This window comes from Anas platyrhynchos, chromosome 22 (assembly GCF_047663525.1).
Source record: "Anas platyrhynchos isolate ZD024472 breed Pekin duck chromosome 22, IASCAAS_PekinDuck_T2T, whole genome shotgun sequence".
In the NCBI taxonomy this organism is placed as follows: domain Eukaryota; kingdom Metazoa; phylum Chordata; class Aves; order Anseriformes; family Anatidae; genus Anas; species Anas platyrhynchos.
Window position 1 is genome coordinate 6,880,766 of NC_092608.1, and position 17,116 is coordinate 6,897,881.

The following is a 17,116-nucleotide window of genomic DNA, read 5'->3' on the forward strand; positions in this document are numbered from 1 at the left end:
CGTTGCTGCAGGTTCGAGGATGCCAGCTTCCCCCCTTACTCTGACATTTGGGAAACGTGATGCCGCAGTGACAGACTTCTAGCAAGGAGACTCTGAGACTTGTGTGAAGCGGATGCTTTCCTGCTGATTGCAAGCAACAGATGACTTCATTTGAGTGCTGCTGTTGTTGTTTTAGAGCCAGGCTTTAATGGAATCAAGACATTCACATTAAATTAATACGTTTTACATGGAGCCCATCAACTAACATTTAATTTGCTTCAATAAGAAGTCAGGGCATGTGGGATCAAAATGGCCCGTGCTTGGGATAATTTAGGAGAATGCCTGTCTTACAGTACCTTACAAATGCGCACATAATCGAGGTAACATTGGTTAGCAAGCTAATTGTTTAATGCAACCTTGCATCTAGTTTAGTGCAAAACTGAGAGTGGATGGAAAAAGGAACCCTTAAGCCAGGATTCTAAAAGCAGAGAGAATGGTGCATTTTTGGCTGGCTTTTTTTGCTTAAAAAAGAAGATAGAAGATAGTGTTGCAGAAGTTTTTTTGTTTTTGTTTTTTGTTTTAATGAAATCCATCTTGGATGGTTCAGGTTTTCTGAGCTAACGAGAGCATGTAGATGACTATCTGCATTTACAATCCAAGTCTGCCTTCTAGAATGAGGAGTGGTTCCATGAGATTATAAATGCGGGTTCTGCTCTTGATTGAGAAACACGATTTGATATCTGGCAAACGGGTAAACAGAGACTGACGCTACAGCAGGGTTTTAGTATCGTAAAGTTTGTTTGCTTCTGCTCAGAAAGTCTTGAATAGGACGCTTTCCTCTCCCAAGGTACCACAATGTGATCCTCTCAAGCGGTGTGCCCTGCCCAGATTTCTGCCTCTGGCCATTTACAGGATTAGGCTGCGGATCCTTTTGTGTATGCATCATAAGTTTGTACATCTGAGGAGCCGTTAAGTTGATTCAGATGAAATCAGAGTATAATAAGCAGAGTTACAAACTGTAATGTTGATAGTTATTATCTAGGTGCTGGAGAGGGGATTAATGGGCATGTTCCTACAGCCATGCAACGAGAGGCAGCACGTAACTTCTGTGAGTAATCTGGGATGATTAAATTGGTTAGGCTTGTGTGTGTGAAGTGTTAAATCTCGTGCCAGCACTGGTGAGCCGTGCAGCATGCCTTGCCATTTGGAGTTCCCATAAACAGCGTATGGGCGTCAGAAAGATCTGAAAGCACAAAGGAACAAGCGGTGCTGCCACAAAGGAAAGCGAGCACAGAGACGTGTCTGTAAGTGGTGACGGCAGCACCAGGGGTGTAATTACTCGGTCCTGCAATGGGATGGGTGTTTTCTCCATTTCCTTGCAGGTGTGGTGCATCAGAGAATGCATCTTAGGTGCTTCATATCTTAGGGATGAGCAAGGCTGGGTGCATCTCATGCCAAAAATGGAATAGTGGTGTTTTAGCATGCAAGAGAACACAATGATGCTTTTCCCTGAGATGGCTCGGTGAGTTCATAGAATCCCAGAACCACAGAGTGGTTTGGATTGGAAGGGACCTTAAAGATCATTTAGTTCCAACCCCCTGCCGTGGGCAGGGACACCTCACAGTACATCAGGCTGATGAAAGCCCCATCCAGCATGGCCTTGGGCACTTCGAGGGATGGGGCAGCGTTCATAGTCACCAATAAGTTTTATCTTCATCAGCATATTCATCAATATGTTTGTCTTCAGGAATCATGTATTTTTATGAGCATTTTGTGGCCGTTGTTCAAATACAACCTTTTGTTCCTGGTGTGGACTTTAAGCATTCAAGCAATTTGGTCTTCCTTTCCATGGCTGCTTTTCTCCCTGCGAACTAATGGGAAGGTGCTCCCTCACAAACAAAGCAGAATTAAAAGCTTCAAAGTCTACACCTGAGAAAATGGCAGGTTCTTAGACCACTGTAAATGTTTTTTCTTAGTCTGTTTTGTTTTGTTTTGTTTTGTTTTTTTTGTTTTGTTTTGTTAGGCTTCCTTAAGCAAGGATATTTTCAATGAAGGAAATAGTGCAGTTGATACCATCAGGCATAATTGACTATCAGCTAGTCTGTTCGTGCCTTTCTGCCTTGATCAAAAACATCTGAAGTTGTAGGTTTGCACCTGTCATACTTCGTAAGTGTGTTGTCTAAATTATATTGTGCTTACATCTAAAAATCCTGTATTTTTGAAAGAAAATTACTGAACTGCTTTTGGAAAGGCAAATTTCTCAAAACCGAACTTTCTGTCCTAGTCCTGAAGAGGCATTGTGAATCTACTCCAATGAGCAATTCTCTTCATCAGTGTGTATTATGAAATTTGATTTGGTGATACTGGGAGAGAAGAAAGGACAAAGTTTGTGTTCATTGATGCAGGTATTCAGGAGTGGGATAGCGTCTTGAAGTTGGTTATGTCAAGAGAGCCTCCTCAGTTTAAATCTATGAACACTAGGATTGGAAAACATTAGAGAAGGTTTTAGGGGATATTCCAGTTCTTGAGATGTCTTCATCTGCTGTCTTCTCTTCAGCAGAAAGTGTTAGTACTGGTGAACTCAGAGTTGCCCTCCCAATTTCCGAGGAAACGCACGACTTTTTCGTGTGACTCAGATTTACAGGAATAAAGCTTTAAGCAACCTTAACCATAGCTGACTGTTCATGTGTATTGTTTGTCTAATACCCCCGTAACATAGCTTTTCCCTTTAAAGAGAGCAAACATCCTTTGTTCTCCTCTAAGCTATGTAAGACACTTACTCTTAATCACAGGACTGCAGAAGTAGTTTGGGGCCCGAAGCTGCAGTGACTGAATGCTGCTGGAATGTAATATGTCACATCTGGTAAGAGGGGAATAGGCCCGTGACTGCTCGAATGCAGACTAGCCCTTTTTTGGGGGTGGGTGGGTGATGGTTATGACTAAAACATCCTTGTAGGTGGGGAAGATGGAGAAAAGCTTGATTAGACTTGAAATTCGTATTTTTGTTTTTTCTTTTTCTTTTAGAAGGAACCAAGAGTAAAACAAAACAGAGAAGCTCTGAAGTCCAGTAGATCTGGATGGTGACGTTTACATTACAGGGTCAGAAAAAAGATTTTGGATGCAGCTGGAAACCATAGCAATTGATGCATCTGAGCCAAGAAATAAGTGTATGTGAGACAAGCAAGAGCAGCTGTCTATTTGATATGCTGCTGCAAATATATAAGACTGATGGTCTTTAGCCTGTAGCATGCGCAGCCATTTTCTTTTGGGCATTGTAGTCCTTCTTGTTCATGTCTCTGCTTCTCCTCTTTATTCCTGTCACTGCTTCTCCTGTGGCTTTCCAGTGGAGCTTTTTGCTCCTTGACCTGCTCTCCCTTCAGGTAAAGGGAGCACCAGGCTTTGAGCCTTCCGTGGACATCCCAGGCTGCACACCTACACGGCATCACTGCTGCTTTTTGCTGAGAAACAGAGGGCACCCACAACCTGCTGGGCTTAAGCCTCGTGGAAGGCCACATCTGCTCTAAAACAGTGATGGAGGAAGATGATGTTGATTAGTATAGAATACTGGGAGAATAACACAGAGGACGTTGAGTATTAAAGACGTCAGCGCCATAGTTAGCATCTTCTCGGCAGCCTGCTGACTGACTACTTACTGGAGCATTTGTTGGAGCGTGTAGTAGCAGCAGCTGCCAAGGTCCCTTTTAAAGTCCTGTGTGTTACAGCAAGTAGAGAATGATCATATGAATGAGCAATCTTTCTATTGTCTCACTTGCTTGGAAGTTCAAATGGAGAATTAATCTCCTGTCCCATTGTCACCCTCTGCCTTCCCAGCCTTCTTCCTGTCTTCACTGCAAAGGGTCTGCTGAGGTTTAAGTGTGAGGAAAAAGTAAGGCTGACATTTTCAGCTGTTAAATGATGTAAAAAGCTGTTAAATGATGTAAGTCAGCTCGCTGGTGGGTGGGAAAAATGTGTTCTGAGGTTTACAATGTGATATTAATGATTAGCAGGACCCTTATTATCAGTCCAGCATGAATTCTTTTCTTCTGCCAGGCGTGAACTTTTGGGTTAAAAATGACCCGATTGTTCTTATAATTAAGAGAAACAGAACCCAGAGCAAAGTTGGGGGTTGGGGTGTTGTGGTGTGTGTAAAGAAGGCAGCCTTTTCCTCTCTGAGTCTGGCAGAAGGGAATTAGGGCTGTAAATCACTGTTCTGTGAAATGCACTTTAACTGGCACAAAGAGGAGAAATGGAACTACTGGAATTCTTGCAGGATGAGGAAGGTTAGTCTGAGCAGACTTTGAGATGCGTAATTTTGGCAGCTGCCCAGAACGGCTGAACTGCTAGGGAGGAATGCTAATCCTTTTTGCTAGCTTTTTGGCGTAGTCAGTAAAAATACGCAAATAGGTCTTCCAAAAATACATCCCCCTCTGCAGAACGCACGGTGTACTGTAGGAATGCAAATAATACAGCAGGATAACCTGAATGCAGCTGGTATTCCTGATTTCAGCAGTTAAAGCCTTGAGAAGCAGCAGCATATCACTTCTCGCAATGTCTGCTTTGCCTTGCATCCACAAATAACAGCCTGCTGGCAGAAGGACCAGAAGGAATGATTAAAGCCATGTAACACTCCTTCTGTAACAGAAGGAGGTTATCTTACAGATTGCGAACCTAATTGACTACTTTAATTAATTTCACCTTCTTGACTTTAATATTAAATCTGAAAAACAAAGTTACTATTTTTACAGGACCATACATGTAATTAGTAGTCAAAAAACAAATAGGTTATGGAAATACAAGCTAAAACATTTGATGACAAATGCAAATTTCAGCCTAAATATTTTACTCTGCTTGGCAGCAAATCCTTGCTGGTAGAAATACGCACAAGTCTTGCTGCATAAATCAAACTTTGGTTGTACACTGGAGGACTCACGCTGTTATGCTGGCTATTCCTGCAGCACAAGAGCAGGAAGGAGTGGATGTAGCCAGCGTGTCATCTTGGCGCTGCGCTCCACGGTGCTACTGCATTGAGATGTAACCCGTTCAGGTGCCTCTGCTGGTGCCTGAAGACAGCAAAGTGCAACGCCGCCACGGCTGCCTGCAGCCTGTACTGCTGAATCGGTCCTCCCCGGCTTCCATTTCAGATGGGATTAAGCTTCCAAGGCAGAGATGTATTGAGTAGTGTGATGTTTAGGTATGCAGCTACCTCAGTGGGAATATCCTGCAATCTAGCTGTCACCAGATTTCTTTGTGAATTTGTAAATATGCTGAAATTAAGTGTTGTGGCAGCTTTAACCTTGCAGCCTCGCATTTTCAAGAATGATTTAATAGATTTTTTGGTCCCATGGTTTGCCATTTTCAATTAAGGTATATAAAAACAAAACAAAACAACAACAAAAAAAAACTGGAAGTGACAACAGAAATAATTATGATGGTACCTAGACATTATGCTCACAGGAGTGTTTTTAATTGTGTGGTATCCAATATTTACTGGACTATTGAAAGCAAACGTCTTGATGGCAGTTGTCAGCCCAAGTTTCTAGGTAGGCTTTCAGATTCCTGGTTTTTGCCAAGGAAGGGATGTGAGGAGTAACACGTTTGAGCAGACGGTGTGACCTGCTCGTCAGGACGGCTTGCTGAACGGACGCTTTGAAGGCTTCGCAGACTAGGTCATCAGACCCTGGTTTCCCTTCACTGCCAGTGCCAAAATCATGCTTCTGCTCCACTATAAAAAGGAACGGTGGCCTTCCTGGGAGGATGCTAAATTGCTTGGTGAAGTTACTGTTTGGATTTTTGTTTCTTGGTTGTCTGGTGTGTTAAATGTTTCAGACAAACTTTTTCCAGGGGTATAATTCATATTGTTATAATAGACTGGGCAAGTCTCCTATGGCACTACTGTTTATTTCAACAAGTGGCATCCTTTTTACTTTTTTTTCTCCCCTGAGCTCACACCATATTCATATGTATGATTGTGTATAATCACGTTTTCAAGAACTTTGTGTTTGAGTTAGCAAAACGCAGTATTTGACAATAAAACCTTTTGAAGGGTTTTTGTGCTTGAAAAAGGGAACTGCCAGGTATTTCTGTACTTAATCCAATAATATGCTCAAACGTAATGATGCTTGTAGTGTAAGGTTTAGTCGTACAGTTTGTAACTGTGTAATTCCTTTCCTTGTACCCTCCCAGTGCTGTGAGTGAGTGACATTTAAAGATACTTGCAGTGCTGGGAAATGGCAGGGGTGCGTAGGTTCCTGAGGATTTTGATGCAGAAGATCATGCAAATGTTGAAATTGATTGGACTGAACTGGTAAATAGTGAGACTGTTGATTTGGGTAACTTAACTTCCCATTGCACTGAAAATTTCACACCTTATTTGCAACCAGATATTGCACAGAAGAGCAGGAAGGGCACTGATCCCAGTGAGAGCTGATTTCACTTTTACTTTTTTATAGACTTATGTTCTTGGTTTGAGGGTGTACAAGTGAGGGGAACCATCTGCTTGACGTTTGAAGTAACTGTCATCATCCTACAGCGATCAGAAGACTTGTGATTTGGAGAAAATATACTTTTCTTGATAGTTAACGCTCCATCTGCTGCAAATCTTCTCTTTCAGATGGGAAGAGGAACTGACAAGAAGAATGAGCCTGGAATCTATGGTGGAAACCTTGCGGGAGGTAAGTTTGACGTAGTAGCTATCGAATGGTGTAGGATTTCTCCACACCTATTATGCCATTAATCATTGGAAAAGAAGTTGTCTTTCGGTTAAAAGCCCCTCTTCTAGTCACAGCAGCTGAGTGCCTTGCTGTATGCTAGAGAACAGTGTTAATATTTGGAAGCTGAAGCAGGAAGGTGCTGACTTTTCTGACCGAGCGAGATGAGGGGGGTGACATGCCTTATCGGTCCTCCTGAGGTTAAGTGAGGAAGCAAATGTTGCCCTGTGGCCTCTTAGTTCTTTGTGTGCTTTCTCTTGCAGGAGGCGCAGGAAGCGGAAGCTCTCCAGGAGGAGTTGAATGAAAAGATTGAGAGACTGAAAGCAGAACTTGTGGTCTTTAAGGGTCTGATGAGTGATGTAAGTATACTGGAGAGCAGAGTGGCCACCTCCCACTGCCTTTGTGAAATGTGTGTGTCATGCAAATGGCTTCATTCATAAAAAAGTTATGGTTTTAGTGAGTGCTGCTTTGTAGTTAGTATTATGGCTGCCTTTACGATCTAATGCATCAGACAGATCACCCTTCCCCCTGCTTCCTGTCTGGTCTGTGTAGAGATGCATTAACTTGCTGCTTAGCCCATAACCTGGACTCTTCCCTCCCTCCCCCATTTTCCACTGCTGGCAATGCTGGCATTCAAATCTGCAGCCATGGGAAAAAAGATAGAGAACTCACAGGTTAGGGGAAAGGGTTCAGTCGCCATGCAGCAGCATGACCTACTTCTAACGAGAGGGATTTGGTTCTGAAACGTGCAGAGAAGTAATGTCAAAAAGGAATGCTATGTGTGTGTTCCTACTCCCTTCGTGAAAGCCCTGAAGAGGTTAACCCAGTATGGTTCAGGTATTTGGATTTTTTCCAGTGCTGTGTCAGCCTAAGAGCTGAGATAAAATATAAAAATAATGATTAAAAAAAAAAACAAAACAAAACCTCAGGAATTTCCTCCTGCCTTGTTTGATGCTGACTCTCCTTCAAAGCTGGGGGATGTTTTAGGCCATTACATTACCCTTAGGATAATTTTGTCTTGCATTCACATACTGATCCTGTACTCGTGCAGATATCTGGAAAGATAAACTAGGTGAACATGAAGTAAGGTGGCTTTCTCTGTAAGACTGAAGTAGTGTGCTGATGCCAGTTGTCTAATGAAGATGTCCTATTATGTACACTTATTCGGTAATTTTGTTTAGAACTGCTTCCTCCGGTCTTTACATAAGCTTGCAGAACCTGCTCCCCGATGTCAAACATATTCTCTCAGGGCTGCTAGATCTGTTCATGTGAAATTTGGCAATTAGCTGTCTCTTCTTCTGATGTTTAATCAAGAATAGGTATGCTTGGTTAGAGGCAGTGTGAACAGGAGAATTTTGTTAGGGCTGCATAGCTTGCAACTTTTTCACTGAGGGAGAAATGTTCGGCGTGTACAGAAGGGTGGTGGTGAATGCAGACATCTACTTGAGAGAAAGCATGCTGTGGGCTTTGCACATGCTGCAAGGTGGAAGAGAGCCTAAGAAAAGCAGCGAGAATGCTTTTTTTGAATGCCACCATGTAAATATTTAGAGCAGAGAAACACAAAACATTGGCATGTGCCTGTTACCTTCCCGTTGATAAGAATCACCGCTACTTATTCATTGATAATACTGCTTTTAGAGAGCATCGTCGTTTATAGGCTCCTTTTCCTCAACCTGTTTAGAAAATAAAAACCTCCCAATGTTGCTCAAAAGAGGTTGACAGAAGCTGGAGAAGAACCCTGTCTAATATTTTAAAACAAAACCTTGTTGGAAAGGGGATTTGGTATTTAGGAATACTTTGCAAAGAGTTTTTCTGTTTTTCTGGTCTAGCTATTGAAGTGGTGCTTTCCAGCAGAACGAGTTCTGTTTAGGGTGGACGTCTACGTTTTTCACAGAATGATGTTACTTCATGTGGCTGCAGGAGTACTTACTGTCTGAGTAGGAGTATCTCTTCTAAATTATGTTTATAATTACTGCCCAGAGTGAAGCAAAACAAAATGCTTTTCATGTAGAATTTTTTTCCAGGCTGCAAGTCAGGTTAATGCCAATTCGGATATTATTTTCTCTGTCACAAGCTTTTGGGGATCTCTTTAGATCCAGTCTTGATTTTATGTTTCATGGTAGGTGTGAAGTTGTTGTGTTGCCTGGATTGTGTTTTGAAAGCAACTTCTCCTTGCAGGCATAGTTTTTCTGTCTGAAGCTGGGGGAGTATGGACTACTCATCAGGTTTTAGATTTTTCTGTTCAACACATGCTCAACAGGTTTTTATCTCCTTCATTTTTAAAGCTTTATTGACCCATAGAAAAGTTCACTTTTGCCACGCATAGAAGTTGTTTTGGGGCGGGTATAGGTTTTTCTGTGGCAAATTGCTGAGCTGAAATTTTACTGGAAATGGATATGAACATTAATTCTGTTAGCTATTTAGTCTGCTTAGACTGTCCATGTACTGCCTTTCCTGGAGAACAAGACGTGATATTGTTTAAGAATGGTATGCCCTGGGGTTAGAGAGATACTGTGGGGTATCTCTGCTTTCCTGAACTGTATAATAATAGAAGATAATCACTGCTGTCCTTCCTGCAGCCCATGACAGACCTGGACACAAAGATTCAAGAAAAGGCCATGAAGGTGGACATGGACATCTGTCGGCGAATCGATATCACAGCCAAGCTGTGTGATGTAGCGCAGCAGCGCAACTCTGAAGACGTTTCCAAGATATTCCAGGTGATTAGGCTGTGAATTTTCCATAGGATAGGACAAGTAGTAATGGGTCAAGAGGGAGCAGTGTCGAGAAGTGTGGTCCAGGTCACTTGCTTTTTTTTCTTCTTTTTTTTGATATTTCTTTGTATAGATATGTTTTCTTCTTTCTTGGTGTTGGAGAGTAGCTCTCTTCTGCAGAAGCTGCTGTAGTATTACAAGCACAAAATTTAGAGAGTTTTAAAAAAATAAATTTCAGGATCTAGGTTTGTATAAATGGCTTCCTCTTCATAAGTGAGAGGTGGTAAGCTTGTAGAACTGTCATCTGAATGTTCTTATTTCTGGCTCAAGCTCCACAGCCAGAAATAACGCTTCTGTGGTGGTGAGTTATGATTGCTTTGTGAGACCAGAGACTCTAGTTTCTTTCCTTGAGCTCCATGGTGCTAGTAGGAAAAGTCATTGAATTTTCTCCTGAAGTAAGCAGTTACAGCTCCGTGTAGAGCAAACGTGTAACTCCCAATGTGGTTTGTCTTGTGTCATACCTGCACTATCAATGTGATTAACCCAGCTTCCTTCCACTTTGGTCTGAGTGTTGCATTCAGTCTCTGAATAAGTCCAATGCTTTTCTCTGCATAGTGATGCCATATAGTGTGCTAAATGCCATACCAAAACACTGTAAATACACTTGTGGTCTCCACTGGTTGTGCATTTTGGCGGTGGTGAAGCTGCCTAAATGTTTGGAGGCTTTTTTCAAAAAGCCAGAAAGATTCAAATCTCCTGTCTGGAGACAATTTTTCTAGCACATTGAGCCGCTGCTTTGTGCCAGTGGTTCCTTCTTGTCTCTGAGTAGAATTGCTCTGCCTTTCTGCTCAAAGGTAACTGCAAAGTGCACTTTTGGTCAAGCATGCAGTGGTTAAAATGATCAGCAGGCAAGGAGAACAATACCACTAAGGGATGGCTCACATACCAATTAGAGGAAAAGCTGCAGTAGGCTGGGAGCAGACTGTGCGTTTGTGACTCTGGTACCATCTGTAAACTGCTGTGAATATCTTTTACATTAACAATCCTCAGCTGGAGAAATGATCCTCTGTGCCCTGTGCAGGGCTGTCCCTTGAATTCTCTGCACATCTGCAGATTTCATTTCCTTTGAGGTCGTCCAGGAATTTTCATGGTTCAGTTAATCCTTCTTCTTGCTCTGAAGACTAGCGGTCTGGCTCTGCTTATGGGGTGGGAATGACCCTGAAATAAAGACTATCCAAAAAGGTTTCTTGTCTGTTCTTCATGGTTGTTCAGCATGGGAGCAACAGCCTGTGGTGGTGGCAGGAGAGGGAGAGTTCTGTCATTGCTCTCAAGCCTGCTGCCTGGGCGCTCCTGCCAGCTTATGCTTTTACCCTGTATCATTCTAACCTCTGCATGTTCTCTGGTAGGTCGTAGACTGTTGTTAGTGAACAGACAGATGTCTGTAGAGCGCTGGCAGCCTGCAGCTTGCTTTGCTCTTTGCCATTTTTGAACTGCTTTCTTGTGCTCTGTGTTCACCACTCACTAACAGATGCAATTCCTGTCTCGAATACATGCTATCCCTGAATTGCCTGGGAGCTGATGAGCAGTTATATTCACCCAAATGTAATGCCTCTCCTTTTTTTTATTTCCGCCACTCATGGCGCAGCATCTCCAATGAGCCTTCAGTTACTACTCTTCTCTTCAATTAAGGTGGCTTCCAAGAAGAAAGAACGAAAACTTGCCTCTGATGATGACCTCTCTGAACAGGATGCAGACAATGGCAGGTTCTCTGACGATGAGGTCAGCTGCTCTTTGAACATCACGGATGAAATGAAGCGTATGTTTAATCAGCTGTGAGTATTGTGGAGAATATGGCGAAAACTATCTGAAATGCAGACAATCCCAGAACTCCAGTTAATTCTGTAGGCTTTCAGAAACTTTTTTCTACCACCCAGTATTCTGTGAGTTAAGCCTGAACTGTCAGCATTGTTCGTACTCAAAAGTTGACTAGAAGTTCAAATAAAATTACCAAACTGATTTTTTTTTTTTTATTCCTCCCTTAGGTAGGGAGAGCTATAAAGAACATAAAAATAAAACTTAATGTTCATACTTTGTTAGCTGGTAACTAGCAAAAGATGACACATTTAAAGAAAAAGGTACAAAACTTGAGTCTATGTTAGCTGTATGTTTGGCTAAATATTCATTTTTAGAGTTTTAGAAAGAATCTTGCTGCAGTTTAGGCTGGATGCAATTTGGCAATGTTGTAACTGTATGCTCAATTCAAAACTAATTCAAACTTCTCAGAGAAGTTGATGATTTTTTCAATTCAGCTGCAGGCAAATGGCAGTGCTGGATGTGTCCAGAAGATCAGTTGTAGCAGTGGATGACAGTTTATAGATTCCAAGAAATGTCAGTGTTGTAAACCTTGCTGTAAGGTCTCTTCTCCTGGATTGGAAGAATCTCAATTTATTTTACCTAAAGTTTTACCCAGAATGGGAGTGTTAGGAAGCTTGTGGCAGGCAAGAAGAGACTCTGCACCTTGCCGTTACAGAAAGCAATTAAGGAAGCTAGTTGGCGGCATGCCCTACTGTTCTCCTGTTTGAGAAACGATGAAGATGGCCACAGGCTAGGCAGAGTTCTTAGGGTCTCTGCCGCTTTCTTTTGGCAAAGGGAACCCCAGCCAGTGCCTTAGGTCTGATTTCTCTGGCATTTGAATGTGTGTCTCTTCTGCCAACTTTCCCAGTGACTGTGCTGGGAGAGGAAAGAATTCCCAGTGCTCCCAGTGCTTTCCCGCACACCATAGGACAGTATTTAATGTGTAGGAGTATATAAGACATTCTCTAAGGAGCACTAGATCCTGTTGTCAGCTGTTGCCAAATTCTGGTTTCAGGCCATTTGTCCCTTTTTCCTCTTATTTCACATGTTCTGGACATATTTTGCCCAAATAATGCAGGCAATTCTTCATGTCAGGACTTGTGTTTTAGATGGCCTAGCACTTACTCAGGGTAATAAATACATATTTTTAACTTCTTCACAGTTAAAATTCAGTGTGACAGCACATAGAGTATAGATCTTTTAGAAAAGCAAGAGACTGAAGTTTAGTCACGGGGTTGGTAATGTATTTAATTTTTAGTTTTGCTTTTAAACCTGTCCTGTCATACCTAGTTTTTATTGGTCCTTCTAGTGACGTGCTTCTCTCTTGGTCTATTTGGCATGTAGTGCTGCAGGAATTTTGTTGGTATGTTCAGATAGGGTTGATTTGGAACAATGTTTGTGGCTTATTGAAAAAGGCACGCTTCTAAATAATTCTGGGTTTTGGGTTTTTGTCATGTAGAAGGTAGTTATAAATAGCTGGCCTTGTGAACAGAAATCAGATACAACTTGGACCTGTAATGGTGACCTTAACATGTAAGTGTCAAGCAGTAAAAAGTCAAAATGTAGTCAGTGTTGAATAAAGTGTCTGAGAAAAACAGCAGTCAGAACTGTGAGTCTGCACTCTGACAAGGACAGTTCTTGCAAATGATCTGATTTGAAGAAATTGAATTGCAAAAGGCAGAATCATGTGTGTCCAAAATCTTTATTTTATTATTTTGTCAAGTTGTGTTTAGACAAATAGACTTATCTCTTTTGCCAAGCTCTTCAGCCTCCTAAAGATGATGTTGGACTCAGCTTCCTGACTGAGATGTTATCTGCTTAAAAGGAAATAACTAAAGAAACAAAAATGCATCAGTCAGAAATTAGCAGACTACTGCTGCAAGCAACTTCAGATTTTTGTCAGACCTCCTTAACAAGGACAAGAAGCAGCTACTAGTGTTTCTCTCATCTGCTGTTCAAACCAAGAGGGACTTGAGTGCCTTTGGAAACTTTTTCCTTTATTGCCCAACTAACTGTACTAAAGGAGCTTGACCAAATAACAGTGTTAAAGGTCACTTCTGCTACTGGTTTTTCTCAGCCTTAAGTGGCTTTAGTGGTATCTTTTGTTGTTCAATTCAATAATATGTACTTACGTTCACTTGTGCATCGTTTTTGGGTTCATCTTTTTCTTAGTTATTTTTCAAACTAATATTTTTAAGTGTTGCAGTGAAAATCATTGGCTAAACTTCAGCAAGAAAATCCGCAGGGAGTCTTCTAGTGGCTGTTTCCTGTGTAATTCCCCAAACTGTGGTCGGGTTCCTTTTCCCATGGATAAAAAGAATAGATTAAAATGCTTTTGTGGTTTTTGCAAACAAGGGAAACTAACGAGCAGCACCATCTGCAGGACAGAACTAGGAACGGGGAATGCTAACAAGGATCTCTCTTATGCTGCTTTGGAGTGGCAAAGAGCCCAGGAGTAAGAGACTTGCAGACAGTGGCAAAGCCTGTTTTAAAAATATTTAATGACTTTCAGCTTCTTTGTCTTCTCTATTCAATTCTTGTAACCCCTTTTTTCTTCTAGAACGTTAAATTAAGGACTGAAGGGGTTAGAGCTGGAGCTGTTTACACTAATGCTTTTTCTGTTACCTTAACAGTCGTGAGACATTTGATTTTGATGATGACTGTGATAGTTTAACGTGGGAGGAGAATGAAGAAACATTGCTTCTTTGGGAAGACTTCACAAACTGCAATCCTTCAATTGACCTCCAAGGAGAGGTGAGTTTATTTCAGTTTCTTCTCAAATTGTTCTGTTAAAAAATTGTATCCCTCAGCTGCTCTTTTAGCCATTTGAGCCTTTAGATTTTTGACTGGTGATCTAGTCTGCTGTGAAAACTTGCTTTAATTTTAAAATCCTCTTAGTGCTTTCTCTCTGGTTGCTTTTCAGTCTGTGCAATGAGTTTATTTTACCAAACTTAATGTCTTCTGCTTCTTTAAACTGAGTATTTAGAAATGGCAGGCATCAAAAGATCCAAGGCACCTAGCTGTTGTAGGATCATCAGGCAATCTGTCACCCTGACCAGTGGGTTATCTAAAGCCCTATATCTTCCATGCAGCATCTTGCTTTCTCCGTAGATGATCATTCACACTTTAACTGTCAAAATGTCACACATGGTGTGCACGGTATTGCACCTCCTTTCCTGTGGGGAGAAAAATAAACTTAGCGTGGTCTGTGTGTGATAATAAAGTACGTACAGCCTGTCGCAAACAAAGAAGCTGTGGCTGTGGGACTGCGTAAGGCCCTAGGTATCTTCTGAATCTTGTGCTTCCATCTTTCCAGTCAATAGGAATCTCCTGATGCTGGTGGATAATAAACAGCTTGCTTTTAATCCTTAAGATCCCACACAAAGTAAGGTAATGGCTGCATGCTGCCTCATTCAGTGACTCCTGAGCCTTTTTAAGCAGGCCTAAAGAGAGATTGAAATGGCAAGGTCTGGCTTTGTGCAGGCAGTCTTAAATGTGATGCTATTATTGCATTACTGAGCAGCATGACAGCAGTAGGTAGGCAATAATCCTACCTTCTCCCATCATTGATATACTATAAAGATGCTGAAGCAGCAGTCTCCTGAATATTGTCTTGTGTTGACTGCCAGGGGTGTGTTAATTTACATCTTCCCATTTGTGTATCATCTGGCATACCCTGAAACTGCGAAGATTATTTAAAAGTGCTAGGACTGCAGAAAGCAGCATGCTTAGCTGTATGTCATCTTTTGAGCAGGGAGAGTGGCAGAATGATAATGTGGAGCCATGTGCTGGAATTAGTGACAGATTTATTTGCATATACCCGTGTGTGCATGTTTAAGCACAGCTATCAGAGGAATATTGCCGAACACAGACCTTCCATGCAAAAACTCTAAAGGTTTTAAGAAGCTTAAATCCTTCTAAATGAAAATTATACAAGGAAAGGGTAGATTTGTCTTGTAGATGGAGATTCAGAATAAAGACGGCTCCGTCTGTGCCTGGTCTTTAACATAGTCCTTTACATGCCTGAATCTTCCTTCCGCTGGCTTTATTCCTTTCAAGTTCTTATGTGGTGCTGTAGCCACCTTCTTTTATGACCTTTCTCCTTGAAGCGGTTCTGCATATAAAAGGATAAGTGGAATGATTCGTGTAACTATAGGCCGGTTAGCCTGACGTTGATCCCAGGTATGATCCTGATAAAGCTGCTGCAGTTGTGGTCGAAGATTGGTAACAAAATAAATACTCATCAGTGCATTTGTGATAAATTGATGCTTTTTTTTTTTTTTTTTTTTTTTGAAAAGGGAGGTAGGTAATAACCTGAAAGAGAACAGTGACATTGTTAAACTGGAAAACAGTCTTTTAGTCTCTTTGTGGCAGCATGAAATAATGCTGTATGTTTTGTAGCCTGGACTATACTGTGAATCCAAAGTAATGATGACAAGGGAGTTGTTGTCTGACAGGATGCTTCCTTTAGGATGCAACATGTTCTTAAGTGCAATACTTTCCTTGTTAGTGTGCTGGAGTGAGCTTAATTTATCTAGCATTTAAGTATATAAGAGTATATGTGTGAGATGATGGAAATGGAAAGGTCTGGAGAGTAGTAGTATGTAATCAGAAAATAAGAATTCCAGTACAATGCTGTAAGTGGTCGATGGTCAATACAAAGGAAAAAAAAAATCAAGTTGCATGCCTGGAGAGCAGCAATTACGATCTAATTTAAGCATGATCAGACTGAAAGGTTCAGTAATTGCAGCTTTTTGGTTCTTTGGCATGTCTCAGGTATTCATTTAACTGCTGGAGTCTTGATCTGTAGGTTCCTTGATCAGAGAAAATATCTTCCCTCATATGCCAGTTTTAAGAAGCAGTGTATTCCTTGTCTGCATAACCGTGTATTAAAAAACACACCTTTGCATGAAAGAGCACAAGAACTTGGATTTCTGAGTGAGGCTAAATGAGAAAAATCTGTATGCTCCATGTTAGTTTCTTGACAATTCTTTGTGTCTCAATTTGCTCTGCAGGAAGAAAACCTGGGAAACCTGATCCATGAAACAGAGTCTTTCTTTAAAACAAGAGACAAGGAATACCAAGAAACAATAGGGCAGATAGAGGTAAGGAAGTGATTCATGACAAAATAAATAATTACTAGTGAATAAAACACGTGCACAAATGGGAAAGGTGGAATGTGTATCTATAACAAGATGGCAAAGCTATTTTCCTTAGGGACATGCTAGGACTTTTTTTGAAATACTGTTTTCTGTACAGCACTACTGTTAACCAAGAATAAATCTAACTGATAGTAGAGGAAACTTTGAAACAAAGAGAATAAATGTGCTGTTTTTTCCCCTTTTTGTCTTGCATCCACACCATCACACTGGGAAATGTTTCACAGGAAATGGCCTCAGAGGTTGCCAGACACAACAGCTGTAGCTTCTCACAGTCTTTGCCTTGTCTAGAATATGTTTTCACTAATTACTGCATGTTGACAAACATGATGCCAAGCAGCAAAAAAAGAGCTGTTTAAAAACAGTGTTGCCCTCTGATTAAAATACATTTCATAAGCTGATGAATACACTTGTAGCACACAACACTCTGATGTTAAGGGTATGCTGTGCAGGCATTCTGGATTAGCTCTGGGCAGCTTTATTATCCCCACCAGTAAGTAAAGTTGAGTGATCACTTTCTTTTCTTACAGCTGGAATTGGCCACAGCCAAGAGCGACATGAACCGCCACCTTCATGAATATATGGAAATGTGTAGTATGAAAAGGGGCCTGGATGTACAAATGGAAACCTGTCGTAGGCTTATCAAAGGTTCAGCTGACAGGTAGTAAAATATTACCACGCTGCCTGGGGTGTCCTTCAAGAA

The 17,116-nt window shown here is 41.4% G+C and overlaps 1 protein-coding gene across 2 annotated transcripts in view; it reads left to right on the forward strand.

Moving 5' to 3' along the window:
* IFFO2 (intermediate filament family orphan 2) overlaps positions 1–17,116 on the forward strand; it is a 43,533-nt gene that overhangs the window by 19,248 nt on the left and 7,169 nt on the right. Inside the window, exons 2-8 of one of the 2 annotated variants that reach the window (XM_038166550.2) lie at positions 6,590–6,650; positions 6,950–7,045; positions 9,266–9,406; positions 11,090–11,232; positions 13,888–14,008; positions 16,270–16,359; positions 16,944–17,074. In XM_038166550.2, the coding sequence (XP_038022478.1) occupies positions 6,590–6,650; positions 6,950–7,045; positions 9,266–9,406; positions 11,090–11,232; positions 13,888–14,008; positions 16,270–16,359; positions 16,944–17,074 (783 nt within the window). The remainder of the gene's footprint in view (positions 1–6,589; positions 6,651–6,949; positions 7,046–9,265; positions 9,407–11,089; positions 11,233–13,887; positions 14,009–16,269; positions 16,360–16,943; positions 17,075–17,116) is intronic. The other variant, XM_038166551.2, reaches the window with a different exon arrangement.